Below are 14,798 nucleotides of genomic sequence, written 5' to 3'. Positions count from 1 at the left end.
GTGGGAGTAAGAAGTTCGTTGCATGTTAAAAAAAGCGCGAGTGTGTTCTAATACAAACATTTTTGGGAAAATTTTTAAAAATGTTGAGTAAGGTAGATTGAGGTAGCTGGCACCCCACTTTTCAGTCAGTCTCTTAAAGAAGAACATAATCGTCTTTCTTGTGTTCCGATAGGAGCATTTTGCCGCGGGTACAATAAACTGACTGAGCTTTGTAAAAGATTCTAGTATTACAATGCAAATATTAGGGTAAGGTGTGATAAAGTGGTCACTGCAATCCTTTGACCTGAATCTTACTGCTGCCTGCCGCGATGTGCTGATACTAGCGCTAATATACTCGTGCATTATCATTCTTGTCAGTGAGTTTGATAGTGGAAAGCTGTTCCGTTATTTCTTAGTAAAAACTTTTCTGATATTCAGTAGCCTGACATAAGGTAAGTTACTTATATCTCTATTGTTACCTAATTCACACGTGCAGTATTATTATTTCACAATATCAATCTTTAAAAAGCGTTTTTTGGCCTGCTAATGTAGTTCGTTGATGTTTCTTTCGATCTGATATAATCAGTTACTTTCATTATCATACATAATTCCGTAAATCAGAGTGACTTCTAAACCCTTTTATTTACAAAGATATCATCCGGCATTCTGTCCATTTATTAGCAATTTGAATTAATTACTGTATCTAATGAAAATGGGCTATGGTTTACGTGTAAACAACAAAGGATCCAAAATACAATCGTGTGTTACACTGCGTCAGTTCCGAGCACCTGCTGCTATGTAATCAGAATGTTAATCATACACGCTGCTTTCTGTCAGGCAGACAGAGTTAAAGCCAGGGACAGGCTGTATGCACTATTCCATTTTATTTTCATTTTAACACGAAAAAACACACAAGTAGTCGTTTTAGCTAGATCACAAATTGTTCATAATGGCAAAATTTTGTTATTTATTAACTCTAATCGATCGTCTGTGGACAGAACTATAGCATACTCTATCGATAGCCGTTTTCGAACTGTAATTATTTACTACTGCGAAGTTTTTCTCTGTTGCTCTTTTATAATGTTACTGTGTATAATTTTACCGAAATAATTTGAAAATGCTGGCAAAATGAAGTGGTTGGTAATTCCCTACTGTTTTAGCTCGCCTCTTTCCTGTAAGGGCCTAGAATTATTATATTTATGTCTGAGAGGATACCACTGTGAAGAAATCGTAATACAAGCTCAGTTTAAGAGCATTTGACCATGAAACCAGTGATTTTGTCTTAATCGCATCAAAATTGATCTTTTAAGGCAGTTTATAACGCTTAATACATTTTGTAGACGTAAGATGCGGATGAATTTTATCAAACTTGTTTTGGAGTCCTTTTCTAATAAATGAAGGATATGTTATGTGTTCAAACCTAAGTTAGTAACCACTGGCAGAAGATGTTAAGCGTGCGTCCATTTGGGCTCTATGTATGAGTAGCCCATTACTTACTTTTAATCACAGGCCATCATACACTTTTCAAAACTTCGTGCCAAAAGCAAGAAGGATATATGTAACTGAAAAGTACTTCAAACTAGATTTTAGTTACCGTACATGAAATTACAAAGATGATCAGGAATATAGAACTGTTCAGATCATTGACTTCAGGAAAGTAGTGGTGTGCAACGGGGCTATGTTTTACGATCAGAATCTCTAAACATATTGCTGATAATTAATCTTAGACGTAGTTTCTGTCTGAGTCGTAAAGGGATCATCACTGGTTGGTAAGGAACTTAAATGCCAAGTTGCTAACAAAATATATTATAGGTGTATCCTATGAGTCATGCCAACATGGCGGCCTCTGTGTCAGCGGTATTCGTCATTTTTTGAAGGCGAGTTGAGTTGCCTATAAAACGGGTACTAGATTTATGTCTTCACTTTGTCAAAACTGAGCACCTTGTACAGTCGTTTAGGCAATGGAATCAATCTATGGAAATATGAGGTTCGAATCCCGGTACAACCATGCAGATTTAGATTTTCCGTGGGTTCTCTAAACAGATTAAAACGAATGTCTGGATGAACTATTAAAAACCATTCGGAAAGTTTCTCTTTCCATCCTTTGTAATCAGAAGCTGCTCTCCGTGTCTAATAGTCTCGTCAATTTCGCATAGTTTCAACTGCGAGAAAATCAGTGTGGAAAAATGTAAAGAAAAAAAATATGAGATCGGGAATGTGACACTTTTAAATCGTTAATTTAGCCAGACCTAATTCAAATTATTTCCTTTTAACTGTATCTTATAAAAATATATTTATGTTTAACATCTCCTCCTACACCACTGGATCAATTTAAACCAAACTTGGTACACGCAACACTGTGGGAACAAGAATCTCTTACCTCTCAAAGGAGGCTAGCTCACGTCGCTCAAATAGCCAGCCTATATACATCCGGTATTTGAGAATGAGAACATTTAGTGACTTGCAAGAAACTTTACACATAATTTCAAAACTTTACGAACTCTACTGGCTCCGTTCGCAATATCTTTTGGAGACAGTATCTACATATACAATTGAATGCAACTGCTAAAGTGCATCAATGTACGACACGAAGTTTAGGAGATATGACGTCATAAATATTGACCTGCATGAAAAGGAAACAGCAGGGCACAATTCGCTAGAGAGACACGTAAAATACATGCACAAATATGTATGAAGTGTGATAAATATGAGTCAAATATACGTGACATGTTTGAACCTGAGCAAAGCTCCTCCTAAACTCGGTGATCAATTTCAACAAAGCTTGGAACAATGTTACTTACTATCTGGAAAGAAATACTGTGGGGGCGAGAACCACCAACTTCCTGTTGGGGTGGGGATGATAACGCGGTGATGGAGAGAGAAGGGGGAGAAGAAATGGACAGACAGTGGGGGGAAGAAGGAGATGGGCACAGTAGGGGGTGGGGGAGGTGGTCATGGACAGAGAGAGAGGAAGGAGGAAACAGACAGAGAAAGGGAAGTGGAGGAGCTGGACAGAGAGAGGGGGCAGGAGAAGTTCGAAAGAGAGAGGGGGAGAAGGTGGCGAGTGATATTAGGGAGGAAGATATGCACAGGGGAGGAGGAAAGGGGGAGGAGGAGATGGAGGTGGACAGAGAGAGGGGTAGGGGGAGGCGGAGGTGGACGGATAGAGGGGGAGGGGAAGATTTATTTAGAAGGGAAGGTGACGATGGACAAGGCAGGGGGAGAAGGAAATAGAGAGGGGGGAAGAACCTATGGAGATAGAGAGAGAGAGAGGAGAAGATGGACAGAGAGTGGGAAGCGGAGGAGGTGGACAGATAAGATAGAAGGGACCAGGGAGATGATCAGATAGGGGAGGGGGGGGGGGTTGGCAGGAGATGGACAGAGAAGGCGGGATGGAGGAGATGGCCTAATAGAAGATTGGAATAAATACACACCCGGGCAACGCCGGTTACTCAGCTAATCATGGTATAAAATAGAGGTACTGCTGAGCCATATTTGCAGCAGGATTATGATATGAAAATGATGTAGCCTTCAGTACATGTTACTGACAGAAGTACGTGGAATCTGCTTCTCATTATGTCATTCTAGAAAGAACTCTGAACTGTAGAACGATATTACCCTAGACGGACTTTACTCCTATTTGACTTTCGAAGCACTGTCGCCAGAAATTAGTCGTCCATACAGTGGAAAACGTTGAATAGGATTTCATACTGTGAGATGTAGTCCCAATCGGATGCTCACCGTTAAATAGATACGAGAAAAATTGCAATAATTCAGAAACAAGCCCTAAAAGGTTTTACGATTCCTACAGCCCAACCATTGTATGCATATGCTGGTTATTTGTGAGGATTTGAAACATTCTCCAACTCAGCTACACTGATGTTCAGTGGATCAGATGAGAGATGGGGGATGTGTCACATAGTCGATGCTGATTTCGATTTAGTCATCGACAACTAAACATCCATGACCGATAATAATTAACTACAAAACATCGATGTTAAATGATGAATTTTTAAAACCGCGGGAAAAGCAGTTGGTTGGTCGGTTACGTTGTTCATAAACAGCCTTTTTCAATCTATCCCAGGCTTGTTCTATAGGGTTCATGTCTGGAGAACATGCTGGCCACTCAAGACGAGCGATGTTGTTATCCTGAAGGAAGTCATTCACAAGATGAGCACGATGGGGGCGCGAATTGTCGCCCATGAAGACGAATGCCTCGCCAATATGCTGCCGATATGATTGTACTATCGGCCGGAGGATGGCATTAACGTATCGTACAGCCGTTACGGCGCCTTCTATGACCGCCAACGGCGTACGTCGGCTCCACATAATGCCATCCCAAAACAGCAGGGAACCTCCACCTTGCTGCACTCGCTGGACAGTGTGTCTAGGACGTTCAGCCTGACGGGGTTGCCCCTAAACACGTCTCCGATGATTGTCTGGTTGAAGGCATATGCGGCACTCATCGGCGAAGAGAACGTGATGCCAATCCTGAGCGGCCCATTTGGCATGTTGTTGGGCCCATCTGTTCCGCGCTGCATGGTGTCGTAGTTGCAAAGGTGGACCTGGCCTTGTACGTCGGGAGTGAAGTTGCGCATCATGCAACTTATTGCGCACAGTTTAAGTCGTAACACGACGTCCTGCGGCTGCACGAAAAGCATTATTCATCAATGTGGCGTTGCTGTCAGGTTTTCTCCGAGCCATAATCCGTAGGTAGCGGTCATCCACTGCAGTAGTGGCCCTTGGGCGGCCTAAGCGAGACATGTCATCGGCAGTCCCTGTCTCTCTGTATCTCCTCCATGTCCGAACAACATCGCTTTGGTTCACTACGAGACTCCTGGACACTTCGCTTATTGAGAGTCCTTCCTGGCACAAAGTAACAATGCGGACGCGATCGAACCGCGGTATTAACCGTCTACGCATGGTTGAACTATAGACAACACGAGCCATGTGCCTCCTTCCTGGTGGAATGACTGGAACTGATAGGCTGTCTGACCCCCTCCGTCTAAAAGGCGCTGCTCATGCATGCTTGTTTGCATCTTTGGGCGGGTTTAGTGACATCTATGAACAGTCAAAGGGACTGTGTCTGTGATACAATATCCACAGTCAACGTCTATCTTTAGGGGTTCTGGGAAGTGGGGTGATGGAAAACTTTTTTTGATGTGTGTATATCCCACCCAGTTCATAGGTAAAAATTATTTATAGGAAGCCTAGTGTCTTCTGCCTACAGTTGAGGGTTAAGTTTTAATTGAACGTACAGTTGTATACTGAACTCCACATATCGAATATACCCTAGTACTTCATATCTCAGTTAAGCTTTTTTTTTTTTTTTTTTTTGAGTCGTCAGTCTTCGAATTGGTTTGATGCGGCCCGCCACGAATTCCTCTCCTCTTCATCCCAGTGTAGTGCCACTCGCAACCGACCTCCTCAATTATTTGGTTGATGTATTCCAACCTCCGTCTTGCTCTACAGTTTTTACCCTCTACAGCTTCCTCAAGTAGTTAGTTAAGTATGTCTGAACAAATCATTTCGTGTTCTAGTTTATAGTGCATCTGTTCCACATATGATTACCATACATAGTCGTATGAGCACAAGTTTGAATTAGGGGAACAAAGGGGAAAACTACATTTCAGTCAGATCTAGGCATGAATCTAACTATGGCGTTTTGAGAGAAGTGGTTTATGGGTAGAGTCCATCTTATTACATATTATTTTCAATACACGTTGAAAGTGAGGTAACATTAACTCTTTTGGGAACCCCGAACGTAAAACGAAAAAAATTACATGTTTCGTATTATTCCTGAGTGCTGTACTGAAATGTTTCTCTGACTCTACTCTCCAGTGAGTACCTAGTAGTGTTGAGTGTACATAAGCAGGCGTCAGTTTAAGAATATTAAAGAGGAACTTCGTGATGACTACGTCTTTCCTTGGAAGACATAGCAGACAGTAAACGCGCTGAGGGCTAAAGTGATACGATGTAAGCAGAAACTGATGTAGTGGTGAAACATCAGAGGGGCCACCCTGTGAATACAGAGAACTAGCAGACAAATAAAACCACTTTGATTGAAGGAGGCTGCACAAATTTGCCTTTACGGTCGATCTACTCAAAGTCAAAGAAATAGCTATTCATATTAAAACTTGAGGCTGCACGAACTATTGGATCTGTCTTGTGTGTTTAGCTACAGCACTTCTCCTTCTTGTGTAATTATAACTTTATTTCCTGCGCAGGTCCACTTTGTGTTCAATCCTTCTCTCAGATTGGAATATGTTTCACTCAATAGCTAAATAAGAATATTCTTTGGTGTACTGGCCGCCAACCAGCAGGCCTGCTACCCCTCCACACGTGTGGTATGCGAGCGTACTGACCCGTATGACCTAAATCAGCGGAAGACTAGAGTTGCGCTGTACCAGAACAATGGTTCGGTAATTTTGGCTCACGACATGAATATAGTAGAAAACGGTAGGATTACCGGTGGCATTGGTAGCATTGGTAGGGAAAGCAACATAAATGAATGTGTAAGAAACTTGAAGCAGTCGGTTTCTCTCTGTTCTCTTTCACTCTTTTTTTATGCACATAATTACCACCGCACATCATTCACTGCTAGTCCATTCTGTATTCTGTATCCTTACAGAATAAAAATTACATTTTATAACACAAATTTGTTGATCGCTTAGCTTCTACACCTTTATGTAACCAAAGCAATTACTTTTGCTGTAAGTACAGTTTACATGCACGAACATTAGAAATATGAACTGTTATCATTGTTATTTTGAACTCAATAGAACTTTCTTCATCGTGATCAAAGGCAAGAGTTTCCCATTATTACTGATAAATGTGGAAGTTTTTTTATGAATTGCAGAAACATGTTTGATATAATTCAACGAAGTATTGGAGCGATGTTTGATATGTTATTGTTTTGCGGTTTTTTATGCCATTTTACAACTTTTGTGAGGAAATTAGGTTTTGTAGCGTTATGTGATAAATCAGTAGTGTTTACTTGATTTTTACTTCTGATTCACGTTAAAAATCGACGATTTTCGTATAAAACCTGAATCAAACATCGACAATTTCAATTTTTCTATGGATACTATTTACTTTTCAGTAATAGTCAGGAGGATAGCCACGTAAAACAAAAATGCTCTGTAGGTTACCGTCCCTGTATACAGGATGGAGAAAAATTGTGTCACGAAATTTTAACCCTGGATAGCTGATGGCAGTAGGAATCAAAATTAATAATGTCGTGTAGGTCGACAACGCATCATTTTTAAAGTACGGAAACTTGGCGCCACTCGCTCCGATTGGCCATGGAATTGCCCTGCTGCCGTTCGTCTGTTGACGGGCAGCGCTATGGTTGTCGGTCACACATACAAACGTCCCTCGCCCCGTAAACTGCCCCAAAGTGATACGCACACGTGTCGAATAGGTCTTGTTGTTTGTCTCCACCTCACGTCAGAGGCATTCACACGTAAACTTCGCTTCGGAGCACACACACCACCTGCGATTTAGTCATACAGAAAGCACAGCGGCACCGTATTCGTTTGGTTTTTGTTTATGGACAAGTCGACGGTAATGCACATGAAGCTCGACGGTTGTATGAGAAACCATACCCAACAAGACGACACCCATACCCGCAAACGTTTACTGCAGTTCACCGGCGACTTGGCGAAACAGACTCGTTAGTGGGATATGATGGTGATGCTGAAAGACCTCGAACACGACGTGAATCTGCATTTGAAGGGACTGTTCTCGAGCGCTTCGAGGAAGCACCTACGACAAGTACTCCAGTGGTTGGACACGACATGGGGGTCACTCATCGGTTACTCTGGGAGGTTTTGAGGGATGACGGCCAGCATCCATTTACTTTCCACACTGTCCAAGACGTACATCCTGTGGTGGACTAATGAACACAGGCTAGGGTTTTTCCGGTGGTTTCTGCGACGTGTTACAGGAGATCCCGACTTCCCCGCCATTGTGTTGTTTATCGACGAATGCACCTTCCATCGGTATGGACTTTACACTCGAAACGTTCATTACTGGGCAAGGGGAAATCCTCACGTGACGTCACGACCATCTGATTGGGCCCGTCCGTCTACCTCCTCGACTTACCGGGGCAAATTACCTTCACTTTTTGCAAGAAACTCTACCCGGCCTGTTGAAAGATCTTCCGCTGGACATACGGCTACGAATGTGGTTGCAGCATGATGGGACTCCCGCACATAACTGTCGTGCTGTGCGCGGATATTTAAATGAACTCTTCGACGGCCAGGTAATTAGCAGAGGTGCTCGTAGGACATGGCCCCCGCGATTGCCAGGCCTCATGCCATCGAACTTTTCCCTGTGGGGATTCTTCAAAGTTCTAGTTCACACACCGGGACGCGAACCACCTACAAACGAAGAGGAATTAATGGATCGCATTGAACATGCTGCCAATCACATCAGGGCAAAGCCAGGAATCTTTGAAAGAGTTCGGCAAAACATAGTTCGACGTTAGCAAGCTTGTGTCGCGTCAGAGGGTCGCCAGTTTGAGCACTTGCTTTAAGTAAACAAAGTCCTAGCTACAAAAGAGGCCCTTTTCAGGGCCGACACAATTTGTAAAAGATTTTCTGTACGCGAACTAACAGCTATTCACGGGTTTGTTCTTGGTACGTCTTATCATAACACGTCAAAGGATGTGTCGGGACGCCGGCGGATTCGCCCCCAGAGTGGAAGGCTGGCTCGCTACGACCGAGCGTGCGGGCCGCCTTGGATGCACCACGATCTGCGACAGGCAAAGCATTCGCGGTCATGCGTTGTCCGGAGCATACGGCAACAGGGCAATCCCGCGGCCAATCGGAGCGAGTGTCACCAAGTTTCCGTAGTTTAAAAATTGTGCGTTGACGACCTACCCAACATTAGTGCTTTTGGTTCCTACTGGTATCAGCTATCCAGGGTTGAAATTTCGTGACACAATTTGTCTCAGTTTCTAGACAGTTAACCGCTTCCGGTTTTTGGGGAATCTAGTAAGTATGAATTAGGGGAACAAAGGGGAAAACTGATCACAACCGGAAAGGAAGCGATCGTTATCAGCTAACGCCGGATAGGTACGCAACACATCTAACGTACAGGTAAAATGGTATGATAACTGATCAAAGCTGATAGGAAAATTGACGCAGTCATCGCTTACTAACAATAGTGTACGGTAGTCCATGGTAGTTTTACAACTCTACAGATGACAGAACTACATTCGTACACACTGAATAGGCCAGGTGGAAACAGTGCGAGTGCTGCTAGAGGGCGCCAGCCCTGCGGAGATGAATACTTCTGCAAGACACTTCATCTCAAATTGTTCCTGTAGACTAGTATCTCTACGCTGTCTGTGTTTATAGGGCGGCCCAGCATTGCTCTAAACCAGTCTTCTGCCGAGCCCCAGGCTGGCTGCCTCTGCAGTTCTTCAATCACGGTCCCAATTGGAAACTTCACTAGGTATGACGCCGTGCCACATCAGCTGTCGTCGAACTACAAAGCCGTCTGGATCTGTCTTCCCCTTCACGATTACTTTGCACCTGCTTTGGGGATGACCAGGAACTTGTTATAGACTTTGACCTTCACTACATTACTTTTTTCTACTTCCAAATGAATATCGAATTTCGTGTGCTTCATCATTACGGTCTTCAGCCCAAATTCAGACTTGTGCAAATTCAGTGCTGATCATAAACTTTCACAAACTATTGTAGAGAAGCTTTAGGTTGATGCATCCATACAAATTATAAAAATGTATTTATGTATGTATATATGTATGTACATATGTTCAACATTTCCTCCTAAACTACTGGACTGATCTAAGCCAAGCTTGGTACATGTATCATTTCCTGTCTGGAAAGCATCACCATGGGTATGAAAACCACGCACGCATCAGAGGGGTTGGGATGAGCATGAAAAGCAGCGTAGTCCACAACGTGAGGATACCCATACTTCAGCCATCCAGTACTTAAAAATGTAAGAACTTTTACTCAACTTTTTCTCGCTCAGGACCCCCACAGAGTTATGAAAGGAAAAAAGTTTATCGCTTACTGTATTTTCGCTGTTCGTGCACTAAAACTGCCACATGAAGCACGATGTTTTGATTTATTACCTACTTACTACTAATTGTATTCGTAACGCAGTTTTCAGACCGTATTCACATTCATCACTGAATGTACTAGATAAATTACATCATTGTACGACACTCAGTTAAAGAGATACGACGCCATAAACACTAAGATGCGTGAGTAGCTCCCGCATCATGCATGGTGTTTTAATTTATTACTTCATTACTATTAAATCTATTCGCAACACATTTCGTAGACAGTATCCACGTATGTCGCTGAATATACTTACAAAAATATATCGTTATACAACACACAGTACAGGATACATGACGTCACAAACATTGAGTTGCTCGAAAATGAAACTGCAGGGCGACATATGTCTGCAGATATCGTGAAATACGCTAAATATGTGTCAAACATATTTGACAAGTGCGTATGTGGGCGAAGCCACAGGCAAATAGCTCATACTAAACACGTGGAATGATTTCAATCAAATTTGGCACACACGTTAGTTACAATCTGGAAAGAAATACTGTAGGTGTAAGAACTACCAGCATTCTATTGGGCTGAGTGCCATAATGTGGAGATAGAAGAGGGGTGAAGAGATGGACAGACAGCAAGGGGAAGGAGGAGATATGCACAGTTAGGTGGAAGAGGAGATGGATAGAGATAGAGGAGGGGGAATGGACAGAGAGAGGGGAGAACGTGGACAGAAAAAGGAAAGAGGGGAGGAGTGGGAGGAAGATATAAGCAGAGAGAAGATGGAGGGAGGGGGGAGAAGATGAACAGACAGAAGGAGAGGAAGAAATGAACAGAGGAAGGGAAGAAGCGGTGATCGACAGAGATAGGTGAGAGGAGGGGATGGACACAAAACGGAAAGGGAAGGAGGTGAACAGGGGAGGAGGAGATAGAGAGTGCGAGGAGAAGGTGGAGGTAGACAAAGAGAGGGGAAGGAAGATCGAATTAGAGGGGGAGGAAAAGATGGACAGACGGGGAGGAACAGATGGACAGAGGGTGGTGGAGCAGATTGACAGAGAGGAGAGGGGGTGGTGCAGGTGGACAGAGAGAGGTAGAGGGCTGAGATAGTCAAAGAGATGAGTGGAATGAATACGTACACCGGGTACTCTTCTATTTATTAATGAAACTGTTCTACATTGTTTATCTGGGTTCTGTTCTCATTGCACCTCAACCGCCACAAGACATATCACATTTCTTTGATGGTTACTTGTACTCGCACCCACCGCAATGTCAACAAATTATATAAAGACTGGTAAGAATGTCATATATTTATTATTTATCCTCGAGTTCCTTTAAATATCAAAAGCACTTTTACTATACCATGCCACCGCAATGCTTTACTCATGTTTTGTATCCGCCGTCTGCTATGAAGTAAATAAATACAAGATAAATATTTATTTGAGCCTCGCTATTTTCGAAGCATGAGATTACATACCGACATTTTTTAAATCTTTAGCAAAATTTGTAATTATAAAACTATGTTTGATTTACTTATATAGTTGGCGGCTTTAGAACAGTAATTTGCAAAGTATTGGATCTGAGAAGGTCATTTCTTACCTGGACCACCTGGGAACTGAGTAGTCGGACCATTGTAGGCAAACTGGTAGTAGTACAGAGGCTCTGAAGAGTACTGGGCCATGCTTCTGATCGCACCGTCCACTCCTTCCACAAAAAAGAGATGCGAACTCAGCTGGAAGAGAAAATCGCAGAGACGTCAACGGAATTACAATACGTTTATCTCACGTACTTCTTTCTTCTAGTCGTCGGTTAACTTAATGACATTGTGAGCAATTGGTCGTGAGATAACTTTTTAGCTATCGCTTACTGTAATAATAAACATCTCTTGATGGCAGCTTACTAGGTTACAAAACCAAACTTATGATTGTTACACAAGTGTTGCGTGTTTTTTGTTCCTAATTATGCCAAGAACCAAAGTAACAGTCAATTAAAACAAGACTAAACATTGTTTCTTCACTAACCTTACGCGTGTCTGCACTGTGTATAGCGATCATCAAAAAGGATTGTGTTCTGACTGTTGTTGTTGTGGTCTTCAGTCCTGAGGCTGGTTTGATGCAGCTCTCCATGCTACTCTATCCTGTGCAAGCTTCTTCATCTCCCAGTACCTACTGCAACCTACATCCTTCTGAATCTGCTTAGTGTATTCATCTCTTGGTCTCCCTCTACGATTTTTACCCTCCACGCTGCCCTCCAATGCTAAATTTGTGATCCCTTGATGCCTCAAAACATGCCCTACCAACCGATCCCTTCTTCTTGTCAAGTTGTGCCACAAACTTCTCTTCTCCCCAATCCTATTCAATACCTCCTCATTAGTTACGTGATCTACCCACCTTATCTTCAGCATTCTTCTGTAGCACCACATTTCGAAAGCTTCTATTCTCTTCTTGTCTCAACTATTTATCGTCCATGTTTCACTTCCATACATGGCTACACTCCATACAAATACTTTCAGAAACGACTTCCTGACACTTAAATCTATACTCGATGTTAACAAATTTCTCTTCTTCAGAAACGCTTTCCTTGCCATTGCCAGTCTACATTTTATATCCTCTCTACTCCGACCATCATCAGTTATTTTACTCCCTAAATAGCAAAACTCCTTTACTACTTTAAGTGTCTCATTTGCTAATCTAATCCCCTCAGCATCACCCGATTTAATTTGACTACATTCCATTATCCTCGTTTTGCTTTTGTTGATGTTCATCTTATATCCTCCTTTCAAGACACTGTCCATTCCGTTCAACTGCTCTTCCAAGTCCTTTGCTGTCTCTGACAGAATTAAAATGCCATCGGCGTACCTCAAAGTTTTTACTTCTTCTCCATGACTTTTAATACCTACTCCGAATTTTTCTTTTGTTTCCTTTACTGCTTGCTCAATATACAGATTGAATAACATCGGGGAGAGGCTACAACCCTGTCTCACTCCTTTCCCAACCACTGCTTCCCTTTCATGCCCCTCGACTCTTATAACTGCCATCTGGTTTCTGTACAAATTGTAAATAGCCTTTTGCTCCCTGTATTTTACCCCTGCCACCCTCAGAATTTGAAAGAGAGTATTCCAGTTAACGTTGTCAAAAGCTTTCTCTAAGTCTACAAATGCTAGAAACGTAGGTTTGCCTTTTCTTAATCTTTCTTCTAAGATAAGTCGTAAGGTTAGTATTGCCTCACGTGTTCCAACATTTCTACGGAATCCAAACTGATCTTCCCCGAGGTCCGCTTCTACTAGTTTTTCCATTCGTCTGTAAAGAATTCTGACTATAAAGCATGAATTACGCCTACTATTCTCTTAGCTTTGCTAATTAGAAGTCAAATTACTAGAATTTTTACCTGCTTTCTTGCCGTACTTTGCTTTCATCGGCATACGATAGCGCGGAGTTAATGACACCTGCATTATTTCGATTTTGGCTGCCATCTTACCCGGAAAGATTTTAAAAGGCTTGTTTCTTCTCTTCAGTGGGACAGGCAAAGATAACAGTAGAGATCATCGACGGCAGTCTGAAGAGCCATGGATGCGGCATGGGCTTATAGGGAGTGTTGAGAAGGGAACAAGCCTCAATGTTAAATGCAATTTCTTTTGTTCCGCGTAAAAATGACGGAAACAAAAGCCAGCATCCAAATGCAACCTTCGTCATTCCTCATGCGGTGGCTTCCGAATTACATATGTAGATGTAATACACCTTGTGAGACAATCTTAGACGTGCAGTATGACAATGATAAGGGATTATTACTTCGCTGCCGAAAACGATATGAATTTGTAACAGTTGCTATTACCTAGTGCACCTGTCCATCATAGCTAGAGAAAAAATTGTTAAAATAACTTGGCGAAACTCTTACCTTGTTCGACGTAAATACCTACTCGAAACTGTCATTATTCGCGCTCATAATCTATGAAATCACGGCACTATAATCTGCCTTAAACATTCAATCACGAAAGTGCAACGTGATCGTACTTTATTCACAACCTGCCGTCGTATTTCATGTGACAGTTTTTAGATCATATTTATAGTTTTTCATCGAACTCAGAGTGCATTGGTACGGAATTTGTTTCAATGTTTCCAGGCGAAAAAAATTGTATCAAATTTCAATTTATTTTTCACACGAATTACTACATGGAACTGCATTAAAACAAAAAAATAATACCTCTCATGTAACATTTATCACTGTCTAGAAAAATAGCTTTTTAAAAAATTTCATGTTTAAGTAAAGAAGTCTTGTTCATATTGCAGGTGAATACTTTTCTTAGTATCCCTCAAGAAAAGATTGAGCAGAATACGGCGTATCTCTCAGAGGAACAGAGTGACCTCAAGGGCTGGTAGATCACGTTCGGATAACATCCACTGTCTTATATTAGCAACTGGAAAGAATAGAGCTAGTAACAGAGAAATGCATATGACTTTTGTGGATTTGAAAAAAGCGTACAACACCATACCAAGCTCTGAGACTGCATCTGCCATGAACAGATTAAAAGTAAGTGATAAGTGAATTAATATAATCATGAGAAAGTACAAGGAGACAGAAGCCAAAGTAAAGATTGGAAAACGAATAACAGAAAGCTTTAGAACCACTAAAGATCTTAAGCTTAGTTGTAGTTTGTCACTTTTACTTTTTAAGATATACACAGAGTAAGCGCTAAAGGCGTGGTAGAAAAATTGTTAAGGAATAAGTATGTTAGTTGGACAGGACGGAATGCATTCACAATTTTTTTTTGCAGATGAC

General features: G+C 41.9%; 1 protein-coding gene across 3 annotated transcripts in view; it reads right to left on the bottom strand.

Moving 5' to 3' along the window:
- LOC126234595 (esterase FE4-like) overlaps window positions 1–14,798 on the bottom strand; it is a 107,290-nt gene that overhangs the window by 15,120 nt on the left and 77,372 nt on the right. For all 3 annotated transcript variants that reach the window (XM_049943310.1, XM_049943312.1, XM_049943311.1), the window contains exon 10: window positions 11,622–11,754. In XM_049943310.1, coding sequence (XP_049799267.1) covers window positions 11,622–11,754 — 133 coding nt within the window. The remainder of the gene's footprint in view (window positions 1–11,621; window positions 11,755–14,798) is intronic.

Source organism: Schistocerca nitens, chromosome 2 (genome assembly GCF_023898315.1).
Source record: "Schistocerca nitens isolate TAMUIC-IGC-003100 chromosome 2, iqSchNite1.1, whole genome shotgun sequence".
NCBI classification, from domain to species: domain Eukaryota; kingdom Metazoa; phylum Arthropoda; class Insecta; order Orthoptera; family Acrididae; genus Schistocerca; species Schistocerca nitens.
Note: the sequence above shows the minus strand (reverse complement) of the source record. Positions and strands in the feature narration are given on the sequence as shown.